At 35.6% G+C, this 17,186-nt stretch overlaps 1 protein-coding gene and 1 long non-coding RNA gene across 2 annotated transcripts in view; both read left to right on the top strand.

Moving 5' to 3' along the window:
- The window catches only part of LOC144437190 (eukaryotic translation initiation factor 6), a 16,650-nt gene extending 761 nt beyond the window's left edge, over positions 1-15,889 (top strand). The window contains exons 2-7 of the mRNA XM_078126076.1: positions 2,400-2,485; positions 3,147-3,322; positions 7,778-7,888; positions 9,254-9,319; positions 12,405-12,586; positions 13,200-15,889. Of these exons, the coding sequence (XP_077982202.1) occupies positions 2,400-2,485; positions 3,147-3,322; positions 7,778-7,888; positions 9,254-9,319; positions 12,405-12,586; positions 13,200-13,209 (631 nt within the window). The 3' untranslated portion in view covers positions 13,210-15,889. The remainder of the gene's footprint in view (positions 1-2,399; positions 2,486-3,146; positions 3,323-7,777; positions 7,889-9,253; positions 9,320-12,404; positions 12,587-13,199) is intronic.
- Positions 1-17,186, top strand: part of LOC144438338 (uncharacterized) — a 302,136-nt gene that overhangs the window by 56,016 nt on the left and 228,934 nt on the right. The gene's annotated exons all lie outside the window — the stretch shown is intronic.

A 17,186-nucleotide genomic window follows, 5' to 3' on the forward strand; every position in this document is an offset into this window, starting at 1 on the left:
ATTGTCAGAATCAAGTCCAGACTTTCTCCGTCTGCAAGCAGAACAGTGAGTTAGGGACATTATCAGAATCTAAAGTCCTAATTTACGCCATCTTGAAGGAGGACCAAGTACTACTAGTACTACTAGTGTATTATGCTATTACAGTTGACAAATAGTACATATAAATCAGGGATCCCGTCCCTATATGACATTGAAATCCCTAAGTCCTGACCTATAGGCTATAGTAATCGTAACTCCCCATCTGGAATACATGTGTGTGAATGTAAGTTACACTGACTGGCTGTCACATATCTACATTTTTATTGGAATGTCAGTCAAAACCATTTCTCAATACGAGTCATGTGGGAAAGAGATTTTCCTTGCAAACTTTCCTGCAACACAAACTGCAGAAGTAGTCTCTGTCGGTAAGCTTGCTACGACTTGTCATGCAACACTGTTGGCCATCAGTCTTCATTGAGACTGAAGGCTGATCAAGCTGTAGAACAAGACGAGTACTAGTAGATTATCTAGTCTGCTGCAGAAGTACATCCTTTGAAATACAAAATTGGTTAAGACTACCTTTTGATTAGAATCCTAATAATCACAGCCTCATTACCATCACTAGTAACAAATTTATCAGATCTTTGTGATGAAAATGAAGATATATCACTTTATCAGTGCATGTTGATAAGTTGTTTACTCTTTTGTAAATGTAAGATTTTGTTGTTATTGTTGTTGTTGTTGTTGTTGTTGTTGTTCTTTTCGATAGTCATGAGGAGCAATGGATGATCGCCCCAAAGGAAGTTTTCAAACAACAGGACATGTTTTGATGCATTATCACTATCATACTCCAGCATAGGAAGTTATTTCATTGATTGAAACTAGCATTATTTGAAATAAAAAGTCAGGGTCAGTTTGATTATCCGACGAACCATAACAGGTTGTGTAACATAGGCAGGAAGCATTGTTTTTGCGTCATATTGAAATAACCGTGGTAAACCTGATCCCTTTTGGAATTGTACAAAAAACATTTGAGTTATACTCACAGAAACTCAATGCAATGAAGAAAACTTTCACATGTTTGGGATAGTTAGGTTTTGTGGTTTAGAAATGTTGCATGTAGAGTAACTTTCAAAATGATCTTAGTCAAAAACCACCATTGATAATTTTATCTGTCATAGATAATGATCATCATCACCAGAATATGTAAGTGACAGAGTTACATATGACAACTAGTTTGTACTCAGTATGGGTCACCTCAAGAAATATTACAGTGTAATAATGTGTTAGGCATTTTGATGCCCTCACCCCATTTACTCTTAGGATTGTAGCATCTGATATTTTAAAGTGTGATACATGTGATGTGGTAATGCAAATACTTATCAAATAAATATGCCAGCAGTAAAATTATATAATGACTTTGTAAATTTTTCAGCAACATGGGGAATTGGGATCAAATACAGATATACATGTAGGTGCCTGTAATATTGTGTGTAGATGCAACATGATGTAGAATTAGTAACTGTAGCAAGGTATTGTTTTAGCCAGAGAATAGCACATGCAGGACCAACAAGGTTCAAATCTGATTGTGAATCAACTCACCCCAATTTCAACTCGTCCCATTTCAACTTGCTCCAACTCGCACCAATTTCAGCTCGTCCCATTTTCAACTTGCCCCAATTTCAACTCTTCCCATTCTTTCAAAATCATGGGGAAAGGTAATTTGCAGAGCTTTGCAATATGATTTACGTGTGTAAGTATTTTAATTATAAATGACATTATAATACTACTACTAAGATGTGAAAAAAAGACACTCTACATCCAATATACTGACTTTTCAGTTTGGTTTTAATATGTTTTGGTAGGAAAACCAGACCTTTATTAACAGATACTGAAAAATTAAAAAACAATCAGCCCAGAAATCCAGTGCTCTGAAATTGGGAAATTAAACAAACGATCAGCCCAGAAATCCAGTGCTCTGAAATTGGGGTTAGTTGAACTTGGGGCCAGTTGACACTGGGGCGAGTTGAATAGGGTGAGTTGTGAAATTGGGACGAAATGATGTCACCTTCAAATCCATATATTGCATTTCCAAGTTCTGACTCCATATATAGTGTGGGAATAGTTGGTTACATGTTTATACTTCTAAGTATCCCAGGGTTTGTACTAATCAAGTGTTCCCACTGATACATGTATTATGGTGCAAGCAGCATAATAGGAATTTAATATGTACGATTTATGTGATTTCCTCTCGTTCTTTACCAGGGTTCTCAAACCTTAGTGAAAACACCAATTGTTGTATGTTACAGAGAGCCTGCTCTCCTGTCTGTGATGAGGGTTTGTTGAATTTTTAATTTTTTTGTTTACAAATATTTGAATTTTTGTCCTGATTCCTACACATGTGATTTTATATCTTGCAGTGTTTTTGAGGGTGAGTTGTCAGACACCATACCAGTGGTACACACATCAATAGCAGGTTGTAGAATCTTAGGCAGAATGACAGTTGGTAAGTCAGCAATTAAATTCTTTACATGTGAAAAGCCACCCTCACATTTTACATATAGCTTTTAAGTCTTGCTCTCTCTCTCTCTACAGTTTGTCTAAAGCAGTCTGTTGTAATTGCTTTATGACTTGGCATTGTAAATATATCTACTTGTATTTGACATCTGCTGTTGTGGTGTTGATATCATGACATTTGATACATATAGCGCCCTCAACGTTACACGATAAGACTTGTATTTCATTGTATAGCAATATGACCCAGTATTTGTAAATGTACATATGTTGAATGACATGTCAAATCATCCACTGTTGTTTTATTATTAATTCATTTTTTTACGCAACGGTATACTACAACTACTATATTTATTTGATGGAAGGTATTTGAATTGTGTGCAACTTTGTTGGTGTCCAAATAATAGTTGATATGTCAGACAATTCAATACTTCATCTATCAGGCTGGGCGAAAAAGCAATCAACTGGATGCTAGACATGATCAGCTCGACTAAAATTGAGCTCATGTGATAGATGATATTTACGTATGAACATAAATACATACAAACTGAATATTCAACATGACCCATCATGTTTATGAAGTAGTTAGCATCAGAACATTGCCTGTATCATTACCAGACTAACTGTGGGTGTATTTATTTGTCATTGTGCAGGTAATCGTCATGGACTCTTGGTCCCCAATTCTACAACAGATCAAGAATTACAACAGATTAGAAACTCCTTACCAGATAGCGTATCTATACAAAGAATAGAAGAAAGACTATCAGCATTGGGAAATGTTATTGTATGCAATGATTATGTTGCATTAGTTCATCCAGATCTTGACAGGGTAAGTTTTTTTGCAGCCCTCACAGGTAACTTTCAGCATCAGATGCTAAAGATGGTGATGGTGATGGTGATGGTGATGGTGTTGGTGGGTGGGATGAGGTGGGTGGGTGGTTTGGTGGTTGGGTGGGTGGGTTGGGGGGGGGGGGGCAAAGTATCTAGCAACTATTGATCAGCTGATCATACCACCTGCTATCAGCTGTCATTCTGCAATTTCTCTATAAATATAATTGAGAGAGGGGGTGGGGAAAATTTAGGTACTGTACATAGCATCTCTTCATCTCTTTATCAGCTGATGATACTGCCACCTAGAGGTCAGCAGTAATTTTGCAACTTTGGAGTCTGCCATTTTAATAGCGGAGGGAGATGGAGGATTTAAGTACTGTACCTAGCATCTCTTTTTTAGCTCCGCTGTCAGCGAAAGCTGAAAGCGTAGCTTTAAGTATAGGTGGGTATTGAGGTATAGAGAGTAGAGTGAATCATAGGTGTCCGTCAAACTTTTATATTTTTACTATCTACTCCGAAAGTGACAGTCGGAATTCTTCGATATTTGGTTCCCTGGGGGGAGGCTATTCAGATTTGTTCATGCCAAGTTGATCTGTGCCATTTTCAATTTTTTATGATTTTTTTTCATAAAATGTCATTTTCATCAACTCCTTGAAAACCTCTTATTAGATTGCTTTGATATCTGGCATGTTGATGCACAGGGGGTAGCTTACTCAGATTTGTTAATTTCAAGTCAGCACATCCTCATTTTTATTTTTTATGATTTTTTTTTTGTAATTTGAAGAAAAAAAATGAATATGTTAATGAGCATAATGACCGACGCCATATTGGAAATCAGTCGACGAGACTTTAAGTAAACTGCCACTTTTCAAAAGACACTATTGACGTCAAACAAGCAATGTAATATGTGCTATAGTCATAATTCTACGCATTGGGTGCCCAAATGACAAGCGTTTGTTCGAAACAGGGTTGTAAACTTCAAATCCAATTCTGCACCCTTCTACATAATCACCCAGTCCGCAACATCCTCATTTGCATACTCTATCCTGATTCGACCAGAAGCTGAAGGTGACCTCATTTGACCGAGCGATTTTCCACAGCAAGTATCTTGAGTATCAACACAGGACGTTCTTGGTACTCACTAAAATCACACTTCAGACCCACTATAAAAGTGTGATGTTTTCAGATAACATGTAACTTGTGGTTAATTCTATATTGTCGTGTAATTTGGAATGACAGTGAACCAGAATTCAGACAACTTGCGTAAGGAAGGGCATGCCAGGCATGCGGTTGAAGTTATGGCCGACAGTTCACATGTAAAGTTAAACGACATGAACGTGTCTTGCCTTTCCAAAATGCAAATATTTGGCAAGTAAAAATAATTAAAATAATTACAACTTTAATTTGGCTTCAGACTTTGCATTATGTTTTGCGTATCTTTCCCCGTTTTACATGTAAATCCGAAAAGGTTCTCTCTCATCATGTCATCAGTGTCAGTGATCATACCGCGCGGGGCTGCTTTGAGTACGAGCGAAGTGAGACATGTTGAGGTATTTTGTTGAGAATTATAAATATTGCGAAATGTCAAGTACAAGGTTTAAAATAAATACAATGGAATGATGAAAAAAATGGCAGAGTCTGCTGACAGGCGCCGGTCACAAGAAACACTGTGAATTAAAATATCAGACGATGTATGTATTAATCGCCGACAATCCACCCGTATGCACGAGGGACTAACCCGGAAGCAAGTCGTTGTCAGCCATACGTTACAGTGGTAACATCGTCCGAGAAATCGCTGCGTTCAGAGTGTCATTATTCACAGAATTGTTGTTTTCGAGTGAAAACCCGTCTTGAATTGTATAACTCTAACAAATGAAGACATGTCAAGTTATATTTTGAAAGTTGTATCGCTAGTTTGAGACGATTTTCTCACGTACTATAGTACTATCGAGGCTTACTTGGAAGTAGTAGGACCTTACTCCAGTTCATCGGGAAGTTTAGCCAGTCCGATAATTCTTTCTGGTTTAGTTTACAACACTTTTGATCACGCAGATTTTGTTGTTGTGATGAAAAGAAATTAAAAAAAAGATCATTTCAACCGTTTCTTTGTGTTTTTCTTTGTGAAAGGTAACCGAACATGAACGAGTGTTACCACTGTAACGTATGGCTGAGAATGACTCTCTTCCGGGTACTTGAGATTGTCGCCATACGGAAACTAAGATGGCGATTAATACATTTCTTCCCTATATATATCTACCACAGCTAGTACAAGTTGAATGTTGTTGACTTTGTAAATTTGTTAGAAAATTGAAATTCAAATTGCCTCAAAATTATTTTAGATCCCTAGTTTATTTCATTCATCATTAAAATTTTCCAGGGTTACAGCTGTAAGACACTGGAATTATTTATAGCCAACCTCAAAATCCTCTTTTTTTCTTTTTCTTGTGTGCATTTCCCAGTCATTTTTTTCTGAGATTTTGTGCAATTTTTCATAACAGTAGATTTTTGTTATAAAATGGTGACTATGGTATAAAAGTACAATACATTACCAACTTCTGTGTAAAATGTGTTTTATAGTGAGACATCATATGAAACCACTAACCACTTTATTGCATCGCTAAAACAAAACTGCATAGTGAAGAGCTGAAGACCAGAACCACTTCTACATGTCACCAAAATAAAAAATTAAATAAAAAAACAAAACAGCGGAGCTATTCTGACCGATAGGTCGCTTGTTAGCTGATTGCACCGCCAACTAGAGGTCAGCTTTAATTCTGTAACATGAGAATCTGTCTATAGGGATTATTGACCTGGACCTATCAAACTATCAATGGTGTGGTGTGTAAGGGTACCTGAAACATTAAACTGAGACCATGAACTGAGAGTCTCAGTTTGCAAAAAATAGTTATCTGAGACTAGTCTCAGTTTGCCAGTCTCAGATGGCAAAAAAAAAAAACGTCTACCATAAAAAATAGTCTCAGTTCGCAAAAAATCGAGATCTGAGATTATACTATTGAGACCATTGCGAACACTGAAGACTTTACCAAAGATTGTAAATGCAACAAACATAAACACTCTAACCATGGAAGTATTACCCATGTCAGTTATACTTCCATGCTATAACTATGAAATTTCTAACAGAGTTCACTTGTATATCCATAACTTTTATTCATTGGTGTGTCTGTGCATGGAAGTATACTTCCATGGTCTGTGATTTTGCCTTTTTCAAAGATATGCCATGAACAAACTGTAATGCTATACATGCATGGATGTACAATGTTCTGTACCAGTAACAACCTAACATCAAAAACTGGTTTTTGCCATCTAGACAGATTTTTTTGCCATCAGTGATGGAGTAGTTTCAGATCACACAATTTTTTTGCAAACTGAGACAAGTCGCGATCAGCAGAGCTAGTGTGTTTTTTGCCATCTGAGACTGGCAAGCTTGAGACTGGTCTCAGATGGCTATTTTTTGCCATCTGAGACTCTCAGTTCATGGTCTCAGTTTAACGTTTTAGGTACCCTTACACACCTCCAATGGTGGTTCCAAAAAAAGTATAGCAAAGCCCTAAGATAGAGCATAACTTTTGGGAGGGGTTGGCACACTACCGTATATATGTGATGAGAAGGGTAATTACAAAAGATGGCATAGAACAAACTCATTCTATTGTATGAAATATATGGCCATAGGGGGGATGCGAGTTAAATCGATATTACACAGTGGATGTGTAATGTACTCAAATTGTGTACTGTAAGGAAACTCACAAAAGTATGCGACACATCAGTGAAATCAAGTCATAGCTTGTAAAATATGGTACTATGGACTATGATATCTGTATTATGTGTATGTGTATAGTGTAGCATATTGTAAACATGTTTGGAGAGCAGTACAATAGAATTCACACACATGATAATTGATACTAGCTGACATACAAATCCCTGTCAAACACACTCATACACAGAAATGAGAGAGAGAGAGAGAGAGAGAGAGAGAGAGAGAGAGAGAGAGAGAGAGAGAGAGAGAGAGAGAGAGAGAGAGAGAGAGAGAGAGAGAGAGAGAGAGAGAGAGAGAGAGAGAGAGAGAGAGAGAGAGAGAGAGAGAGAGAGAGAGAGAGAGAGAGAGAGAGAGAGGGGGGGGGGAGGGGGGGAGAGATGGACGGACGGACAGACCAACAGGGGAGGGAGGGAGAAATTCACATGAATATGCACTCATGCATACCCACAGTTTTATTTATCACTGTCTTTATGTTGACAATAGTATATTCCAGTGACATAGGAACTAATAGTCACTTGCGTCATTTCCCATAATGACAATGTTGTCATTTGTGACTCCTGTACCTCGAAATTGAACTGAATGGAAAGATAAAGTTTCCATTCAGAAATCATCAAATTATAATAAAACTTTGTTTTGTTTATTTTATTATTCAAATGTACTTCTCTTGTCAATTTGTAGGAAACAGAAGAAATTTTGGCTGATGTATTAAAAGTTGAAGTATTTCGTCAAACAATAGCAACTAATGTGCTTGTTGGCTCTTACTGTGCTATTAGTAATCAGGGTGGCCTGGTAAGTACATATACATAAATGAGTTCTGATACATTATATAAAGAAACAAGTGACAATTTTATTCTTGACATTTATGAACCTGTGTGATTTTGCCATGGCCTTGCTTGCCTGTTGTAAGAATTATATAAAAAGAAAACAAAACTAAATCTGACCATACAAATTCTTTTCAGATGGTAACATTTATTTTTGATGCCACTCGTGTAAACATTGTAACTTTAAAGGCTATATTGGGTGGCAACAGCAGTATCCAAGGCCACTGTTTGTGTATTATATTTTGCTGCAAGTGGTCATTTCAGGCAACAAAAATCATGTCCATTTTCACCCTTGTATACAGCATTTCTTTTTGTACCTAGAGGCAATTTAAGACAACGCAAATTTATGACCATTTCCTCGATTGTATATATTGTATCTTTCGGTAGCTAGAGGCAATGTCAAGTGAGGATTGACACAATATATGACCATTTTCAACCTCGTATATGTTGAGTTTTTCAGTCACTAGAAACATGAATCATGGCATGAGAACAAGACACTGGCAAGCTACAGATCCATCCATTATTTTCTTGTTTTTTTTTCATGAATCTAAAACATTGTGATATCTCTTAGTAAACAAAAGAGTCATTGTACTGTGTACATGTATGATCCACAGTGGTGTCTTTGTGTGGATAGTAGTAGTAGTAGGTCATCACTTCGTTTGTACTAGATTAGGACAGTGAAAGTGCACAAAAGTAGGGAAGGGGAAAGAACATGTCAGAGAGAATGAATCTCTCACCCTGTCAGAATTTCCAAAGAGTGCAGGGAGTGATAGACTAAAGTTTGTCTTTGAATAAATGGCCGATAAAAACCAAGTGAAACTAAAGCTTGAAATGACATTATCATGTACATCTGTCTATGCTGAGTTTAACCCTAATCCTGCCTCGGCCAGTATCTTTTACATGGACTAGACCTGAAAAGGGATAAAGACACCTATGGGACATCTTGACTAAATGCTATCACTTACTCTGAATCTCTATATACAGCTCAATCACTGAATAAGTTGAGTTGTTATACCACAGACAAGTTGTATGTGTTTGAGCAGAAAGCACAGGATTTATAACAACATGTACCTATATCATTGATTCTTGGGTGTTCAAAGAATGAGTCAATTACAACCATTACTATAAATAATTTTATATTTAATATATTAAGCCTGTCCAGGTATAGAAATAGTATTCTCCAATAAATGTGTTTCATTTCTGATAGAAAATACTCAGCAACATAAGGGTTGTGTCATCACTTGACTTTGACATGCAGGGAGAAGGCCCCTTATGTCACTCATATTTTCTTCACTTGACTATGGAAATTACAAAGATTGTTGTTTTACTGTAGGTGCATCCAAAGACATCAGTAGAAGACCAGGATGAATTGTCATCATTACTTCAAGTGCCACTAGTGGTAAGTAGAAATCAAATTGTCTTATTCTTAGTTATCTGAAAGGAAAATTCCAGTCAGACTTATTTCTACCTTTAGTACTACACTTGTATTGATTACTGTTATCAACTTAAAGGAAAAGTCCAGTCAGACTTATTTCTACCTTTAGTATACTTGTATTGATTACTGCAATCAACTTAAAGGAAAAGTCCAGTCAGACTTATTTCTGCCTTTAGTACACTTGTATTGATTATTTGCTATCAACTTAAAGAAAAAGTCCAGTCAGACTTATTTCTGCTTTTAGTACACTTGTATTGATTACTGGTATCAACTTATAGGAAAAGTCCAGTCAGACTTATTTCTGCCTTTAGTACACTTGTATTGATTACTGCTATCACCTTAAAGGAAAAGTCCAGTCAGACTTATTTCTGCCTTCAGCACACTTGTATTGATTACTATTCTCAAGTTAAATATGATTTTGGGTGATAAAATAACACCTCGGTAATTCAGTTAGTCAACTTTCAAATCATGTAAAGAAGCTGTACTGCACTTGACAGTTGTGTTCAGCCATTTTGGAAATTTCCTGCAATGGTTTATGGGTAAACCTTGGGTGATGACATCACATTTACCACAATATCCTTGTCTTGACACTCTTTGTATTAAGATAGTGAGATTGAGGTAAATGTAAGGTTCTGCTTGTAAAACATGTAGAACCCATCTCCTAATCAAACCCTATCAGCATCTGACAAATGTACAATTTGTTGACAAGCAGTTAAATCGGTGATTTAGCTACTCGGAACTCTTTCTAGTAGAACATTTTTTTGTAATTTGGAACAGGCAAAAATGATAGAAAAAGAGTGAAAAATTACACCAATTGAGTATTGTCTGCATGTAGAGTTAAACATTTTGACATGCATGGTAACTTGAGGTTTTTGCTGTTGTTGAGTTTCGACTGTTTCTTGTATTTTAATTTTATTTGAATTAATGTACTTCACCCCAAAAGTTTCAATATCATGGTGTAAAAATACCTTGTCATTCCTATTTGTGTTCAATCATATCTGTAAACTATATCTGGGTTTATTAGACTCTAGGTATTCATATTGAATTCCATCAGTATTATGAAGCCTCATTTGCACAGTCATATAGTAAAGCTGACCAGCTTTGACAATAAAAGTGTTACAAGTTAACTCAGATAAAAAAAAAATGTGTGGTTAAAAGTAGAGATGTGTTCATTATTAAACCTGCACTAGCCACAACTGGGGTATTATTGTTTTTGAGCTGACAACCATCAATATATTTACTGTAAATTGTTAAAATACCAATAATTCGACATTGTACATGTCAATTAGTGGTCTGAATTTTATGTGATATATGTAGTATAATAGTAATTTAAAATCGTTATTCATTTGGGCACTGCTTTAGACCCAAAATCAATTTGATTGGATGCTGTAAACATGGAAATTGTTGCTTAGAACTTATATTTGCTTAGTTTGCAGGATATAAAATATGCAAAAATAAGTAGTGACTAAAATGCCTTCTTTTTCATGAACACAAGGTAACACTGGTAATTTTCTAGTACATGTAGCAAAATTATTTATGGTTACAGTATATTGCACCATGCTGTGTGTACTGCTACACAAATATGTTTACCCACAGGTCATTCAATACTGTTCAGGGTGTATGATATTACGATTAATTCATTATATGAAAAAAAGCAAAAAAAAAAAAAAAAAAAAAAGTTTAGAAAATGTTCCAGTTACAGCTAGTACAACTTTTATTAAGTGTTTATCAAACTTCAAGGTATGATAATGATACTGTTATCTACAGATTTCTGGTATTTGAGGTGACTTGTGTTGACTTGCAAAATCACATATAATCACCCTCTGTTAAAAGCTCTAAATACAGCACTCAAACTTTACTATGCACATTGGAATAGTTACAGACCCATACATCGTGTAGTAGGTGAAACTATAAATATCATATGCATTGTGCTGAATATAATTTTTGAGATTGATCATAGATGAGAACATTATAGTGCTCATTTTAAAGACCAGGGTCAGAGCAAGAATAAAATGTAGGTGAGAAAAAAACAGTTGACCAACAGAATGATAGAAAAAAGTTCGTCCGGAAGAAAGGAATATCATATCTAAACCCAATGACTCAAACGATAACACATAACACCAATGCAATTATGTGGGACGGAATCATGGGCCTTTAATTAAAACATATGTTATAACATTCATGTAGTGTGTCCTCTAAAGTATGCAGGCCTGAAATTTTTTGTCAAAAGTCACTTGATGAATAAAAATGATTGTCCCACCATAACCAAGGTGTGACACATTGCAACTTCTCATATCTGAGAATTTATGTCCTGGAACACCTGATTTAAAGTTCTGACATATGTAAATAAATTTGTAGTGAGAGGACTAAAATTGATGGTAATGGAGGAATTGTTTAGCACTTTGTGTTTTAATGTAGAAAACCTTCATACATGATATAAAAGTGAAAATGTTTTCTACCACATATCAGTGTTTCCCTGTATCTAAATTATATGTCTGTTTGCTGTAATTTTCACTCAGAAATAAATAATACTGATGTATCAATACATTTCATTATGAAAACCAATGTTACTACATGTATGTAAGGTTCGCTCAGATAACCCTCACAGGGACCACTTGAACATTGGCAACTTAGAGCAAATAAAGTTGTAAGTTGAATTTTACAACCTGTTCGTTAAGTGTGTGTTAAATTATTACCAGCAACCATTTATTTTATTGATAAAGTTCCCAAATTTCAGCAATAAATGATTCATGATTGTGGGGGTCATTATCAATTCATGTACATTCAGTTATTTTTTCTAATACATGTACTGCCATAGAGGGTGTCAAGTTTTTTTTGTTTTTGTTTTTTTTTTTTTTGGGGGGGGGGGGTATTTTGGTGTTTTTGTTGTTGTTTTTTTTGGTTTTTTGTTTGTTTGTTTTGTTTTGTTTTTTTGGGGGGGGTTATTTCACCAGTTTGAAGAAATCTAGGGTTGATAGGGTCATTAGAAACATAGAATGAAGTTTGGATGCTCGAATGTAATTCCTTTCTCTCTGTGTGTCTATTGCAGGCGGGTACACTTAATCGCGGTAGTGACGTGGTAGGAGCAGGTATGGTCGTCAATGATTGGAGTGCATTCTGTGGATTAGACACCACCAGTACAGAGTTGTCAGTCATTGAGAGTGTCTTCAAACTTGGAGACTCCCAACCAAGCGCCGTTACAACAGAGATGAGAGACACATTGATTGAAAGGTAAGCTGAAACGAAATACTTAATAAACTGAAGAAGAAGAAGATGAGACTAAGATACACAGTGTGACAGATGGATGACATACAGAATGAATGAATGACGTCAATGAAGCCATTCAGGTGTTACATAAAGTGTTTTGACCCGTTACTGTAACCTCAGACAATAAGAGGGCACAGTGACTTGCAAAGACTTGTCAGAAAGTTTACTTTCTCTTATGTATGATTTGCCGAGATGAATACTGAAGATGCAACAGACAATTACCTTTGTTCAATTTGCGTCTTTTAAAACTGTGTATGTATGTATGTGATGTGAATGCATAACTTTTATCTGTGGTATTATTACCACTTGTGCGAAATACTCGCCTGTGTATGCATGTGATGTGAATGCATAACTGTTATCTGTGGTATGTACCACTTGTGCAAAATACTCGCCTGTGTATATATGTGATGTGAATGCATAACTGTTATCTGCGGTATGTACCACTTATGCAAAATACCCATTGCATTGTCATAAATACAATCTCTTTACAGTGTACCAGTGAATGTCAAATGTATAACTACAAAAATATTTCCAATAATGATGAAAGGCATAATTATTATCTCCTTATTCTTAACAGCATGACGTAGTGATTCCTGGACAAACAGATGACAGCAGTGGCATATATACAGGGAAGAGATAATTCAACTTTAACACACAGATACTACCACAGTTATACACAAGTAAACTTCACAGGACTCCAAGGAGATTTTGAATAACGTCCGAAAGGTCAAAGGTCACATACTTTAGGGTGTCTGTGACAGTGTAAATGCATACCTTTAGATATAAGATTGGAATTAGCTGACAATTGAAGATAACCTTGCTGACTACTACCTGATATGGTTATCATAGTCTGCATGTTGAGTGAACACTTCAGACTATGAAGTGGCTGTAGTACCTGAGTTCATATGTGTAACTTGAGAGAGACTGGCATCAGTAACCTTCAAGCCATGAAGCCCCAAAAAACCTACCTTGTATAGACTTCGAGAACTGAATATAAAAATACATTGTGTATTACATAGCCACACATTTTGCCTGTCTTGGTTTTGATTTAGTCCACTGATGTCATGCACGTATCACAGGTGAAAAAAAAGTATTAACAAATTGTCCTCATTTTGTCTGTATCTTTGAAACCCTACTTTCCAGTTTTATAGCTTGGAAAGTTGTGACTGTCTCAAAAAAACTTTACATGTTTGAGACTACTATCGGTTATACTGAAATGTTTGTAACTCAAAATTGAGAACTCGCACACGCACAACTGTATACCTATAGTAAACAAATGGTCAACATAGTTCTTCAGATGGTGAATGCTGTACATGGTTGTTAGGCGTTCCTCGTACTGGTAAATAAATAAATTTTGTGGAAATAAGCACAACAAAATTAACACTACTGACAGGCAAAATTTGTAAATGCTTCGTCCTATTTTGGATATATGAGATATGTAGGTCGTCTTGTTACATTTTTTTGGAGTACTGATATAATGTTTTTGCCAAGTGAGGAACGTACTGTCAACCTGGAAATTTTCACTAAAGATTTATTTTCACTTTTTTCACTGGAGAGCAAAAACATGAAAATAAGTAGTGTCTAAAATGCCTTCTTGTACACGAACACAAATGTACTAGTCTGGTAATTAGTAAAAATTAGTCTTTGAAAACTAGCTGAAGACTGTAAAATCTCCAAATTTTCTAGTAGTGAAAATATCTAGGTTTTCGGTACACGTACTAGTATTAGGGTGTGTTATCATGCTGGTATCAACTACATATGGAATTTTTTTTTTGTCAACCTAGTAATATTTTAATGCCACATATTTGTGTAGTTATCAGGCAAATGGAAACAGACTGTGAGAGTAAACTTTACAGTATAGCAAAAGTTAATTGTTTTTGAGAAGAGAATAAAAGTGATATGGAAATGATAGATCATGTACTGGTAATTGTTAACCATGTCTGAAATATGGGTCACAAAACCTGCTCTAATGAAACCTTGTCACAAAACATTGACAATATCTCTCTTTCAAAATATCTTAGTGTACTCTCAAACTCGTATTGTTTTGTAATCTACAGGTAGCTGACAACTAAAAAAAAAAGCTAATTTCCAACGAATTTCTGCCTTTCTGTCTGATTTTATACTGCCATATTTCAATAAAATGGTAAATTACATGGTTCTTAAAACTTTGTATCTAGCTTATCATAAAATTGTCCATATTGCATTTTAGATATTAAACATTACTTAATGTAAAGAGGTTATGTTGTATTACATATATCCAGAAGATATGAAAGTGTAGGAATGCCGTTTTCACTTTTCTAGAGGCTGTTTGTATCTTCCACGGTCTCTCTTTACCCCGTCTAGTTCAATGAGAAATCGTGAACCTAAAGTTGTTCATGCAAATGGGTAAACCATTATGGCAAACCAGAGCTGTTATTTCTTCTGCGATACCACCAAATAACCAGGGTGACAAAAAAAGAGGCTATGATTTACAAAGATGACCCCCCAACTGTTACATTGATGTTGACATTTGTGTAAGTAGCAATTGGTATGACAAATATACCATATTTGGACATGATATAATTACTCCAATAAACACCAACATTATTTGGCAAAAATTCTGCGATTTGTTAACAAAAACATAATGTTAGTGACTGTGTGGGTGGCTTCGTTTAAATTTGAAATTTCATCTCGGGACTTCATTTAGCTAGACTCATATAGTGAGATAAGACATTCAATGCCATGGATAGCCTCTCGACTACATTCTTGGATGACATGTGACCAAGCCATTTATTCACAAACATTACATTTAACAACTACAAAACATGGCTCCCATTTTGGTATTGTAAAACTTGCAATAAAAACAAGTATGGCCGCTATATTCTCCATTATATAGACGAGGTAATCTGTGTTGTGACTTGCCTAGCCTTTAGCAAGGCATTGATGATTTGAAAAGGGATTTTAGTATATCGGTGTGACTTCTTTATGGCAGTCAACCTTGAAACTTACATTATAGCTCAGACCACTAGAAGAATTCTTTTAGTTTGACATTATAAGTAAGTACTGTAAGAGCTGTTTATTACAGTGACACGAGTACAGTTACAAGTTTATATATCACTCATCCCATCTGGCTTATTTGTCACTGAAATTGAATAACTATAAAGAAATGGGGAAATGGGAAAGAGCCCAAATAAAAAAAAAATTCAAAAAAAAGGGGAAAAAGAGCACAGTTATGCTAATTAGAAAAGTAACGTGTACTACGATGAAATTACAAATGCTTACACTTGGTGTATGTGTATGCCTGTTGAATAAATATACTAGATGCTCTAGGCTTAGTGGTCATTATAAAGTTCCACTGTATGTAGAACACATTGCATCTTCAGATATGATCACAAATTAAAACTGGTCGAAATTATCTTTCCTCGTAGTATTTCATTATTTTAGTATAAAAATATTTATCAGCGAGACAAGACGTTAATCTTATTTATCCCACAATTCCGAACAAACTATGTGTTAGCTTTAATAGTAGCTTTTTTTCTAACTTCAAACATTCAGGTGTGCTACAGAACAAACTTTTGCTTTAGGCCGTGACTTTGCATACTGCGCGGGTCTGGTTGGAACGCCAAGGTGAATTAGTTCACAGTGACATATCTATGCAGTTGCAGGTGGGGAATACCAGCATTAGGTATTCTTTGATTGTATAGTGGAAGATTTGAAAATGTGTGTAATGTGGCTTAAAAATAGGGAGGGTTTTGACATGCATGGATAGTGGTTTTAAATTGTCGACAGTAATTGACTCCCATGATACCGATCTTTCCATGGCATTTTTCAGTAATTAAATTGTATTATTTCGTCAGTGGGGAAAAACAAGCATAATAGAATGAAATATTTAAGGTACAAAAGTCATTTCAAACTTTTCAAAAAAAGGTCTCCAATTTTGTTTGCCCCTTTTCTGTCGTTGTGTGGTACAATTGTTGTATACGACGGTAGGACTACAGTTCTTTGACCGGCACCATTTTTGTGAGAGCTCAAGGCGCTTTTTTAGCCATCCTATTGTTATTGTCCTATTGTGTTTTGATTACATTCGACGAGAGTCGTCGTACTGATGATGCCACATCTACTCACCCGTAAACCGGACTTTTATCGCATTTCATTGCAATGCTTTAAACTCCTACACAATGCACAATGAGACACACAAATGTCATGAACGACACGAGGGCTACTTGAAAGTGTGAGTGTCTTGTGTGACAAGCCACTGAATGGTTTACGTTGTGTATTGTAGAATCACTTCCAAACTCTATAGCGTATACCTTTATATATCTGTCGTGTAATGTGGTGTTGTTTTGTTTGTTTAGATGTTGTTGTTGTTGTTGTTGTTGTTGTTGTTGTTGTTGTTACGCCTGAAAGTTTTTCTCAATGACTTCTATCGTGCATTTTAGAATCGCCTCTAAATTTGTTACAGCGAATATCTTTAAGTATGTCGTGTATATAAAATGTTTCTGTTGGTTTTTTTGTTTGTTTTTCATACCTGTCCCTGAACGTGTTTTTTTATTTAGCAACGAAAAGTATAATTTGAAAACACCCT

This window comes from Glandiceps talaboti, chromosome 7 (assembly GCF_964340395.1).
Source record: "Glandiceps talaboti chromosome 7, keGlaTala1.1, whole genome shotgun sequence".
In the NCBI taxonomy this organism is placed as follows: Eukaryota; Metazoa; Hemichordata; class Enteropneusta; family Spengelidae; genus Glandiceps; species Glandiceps talaboti.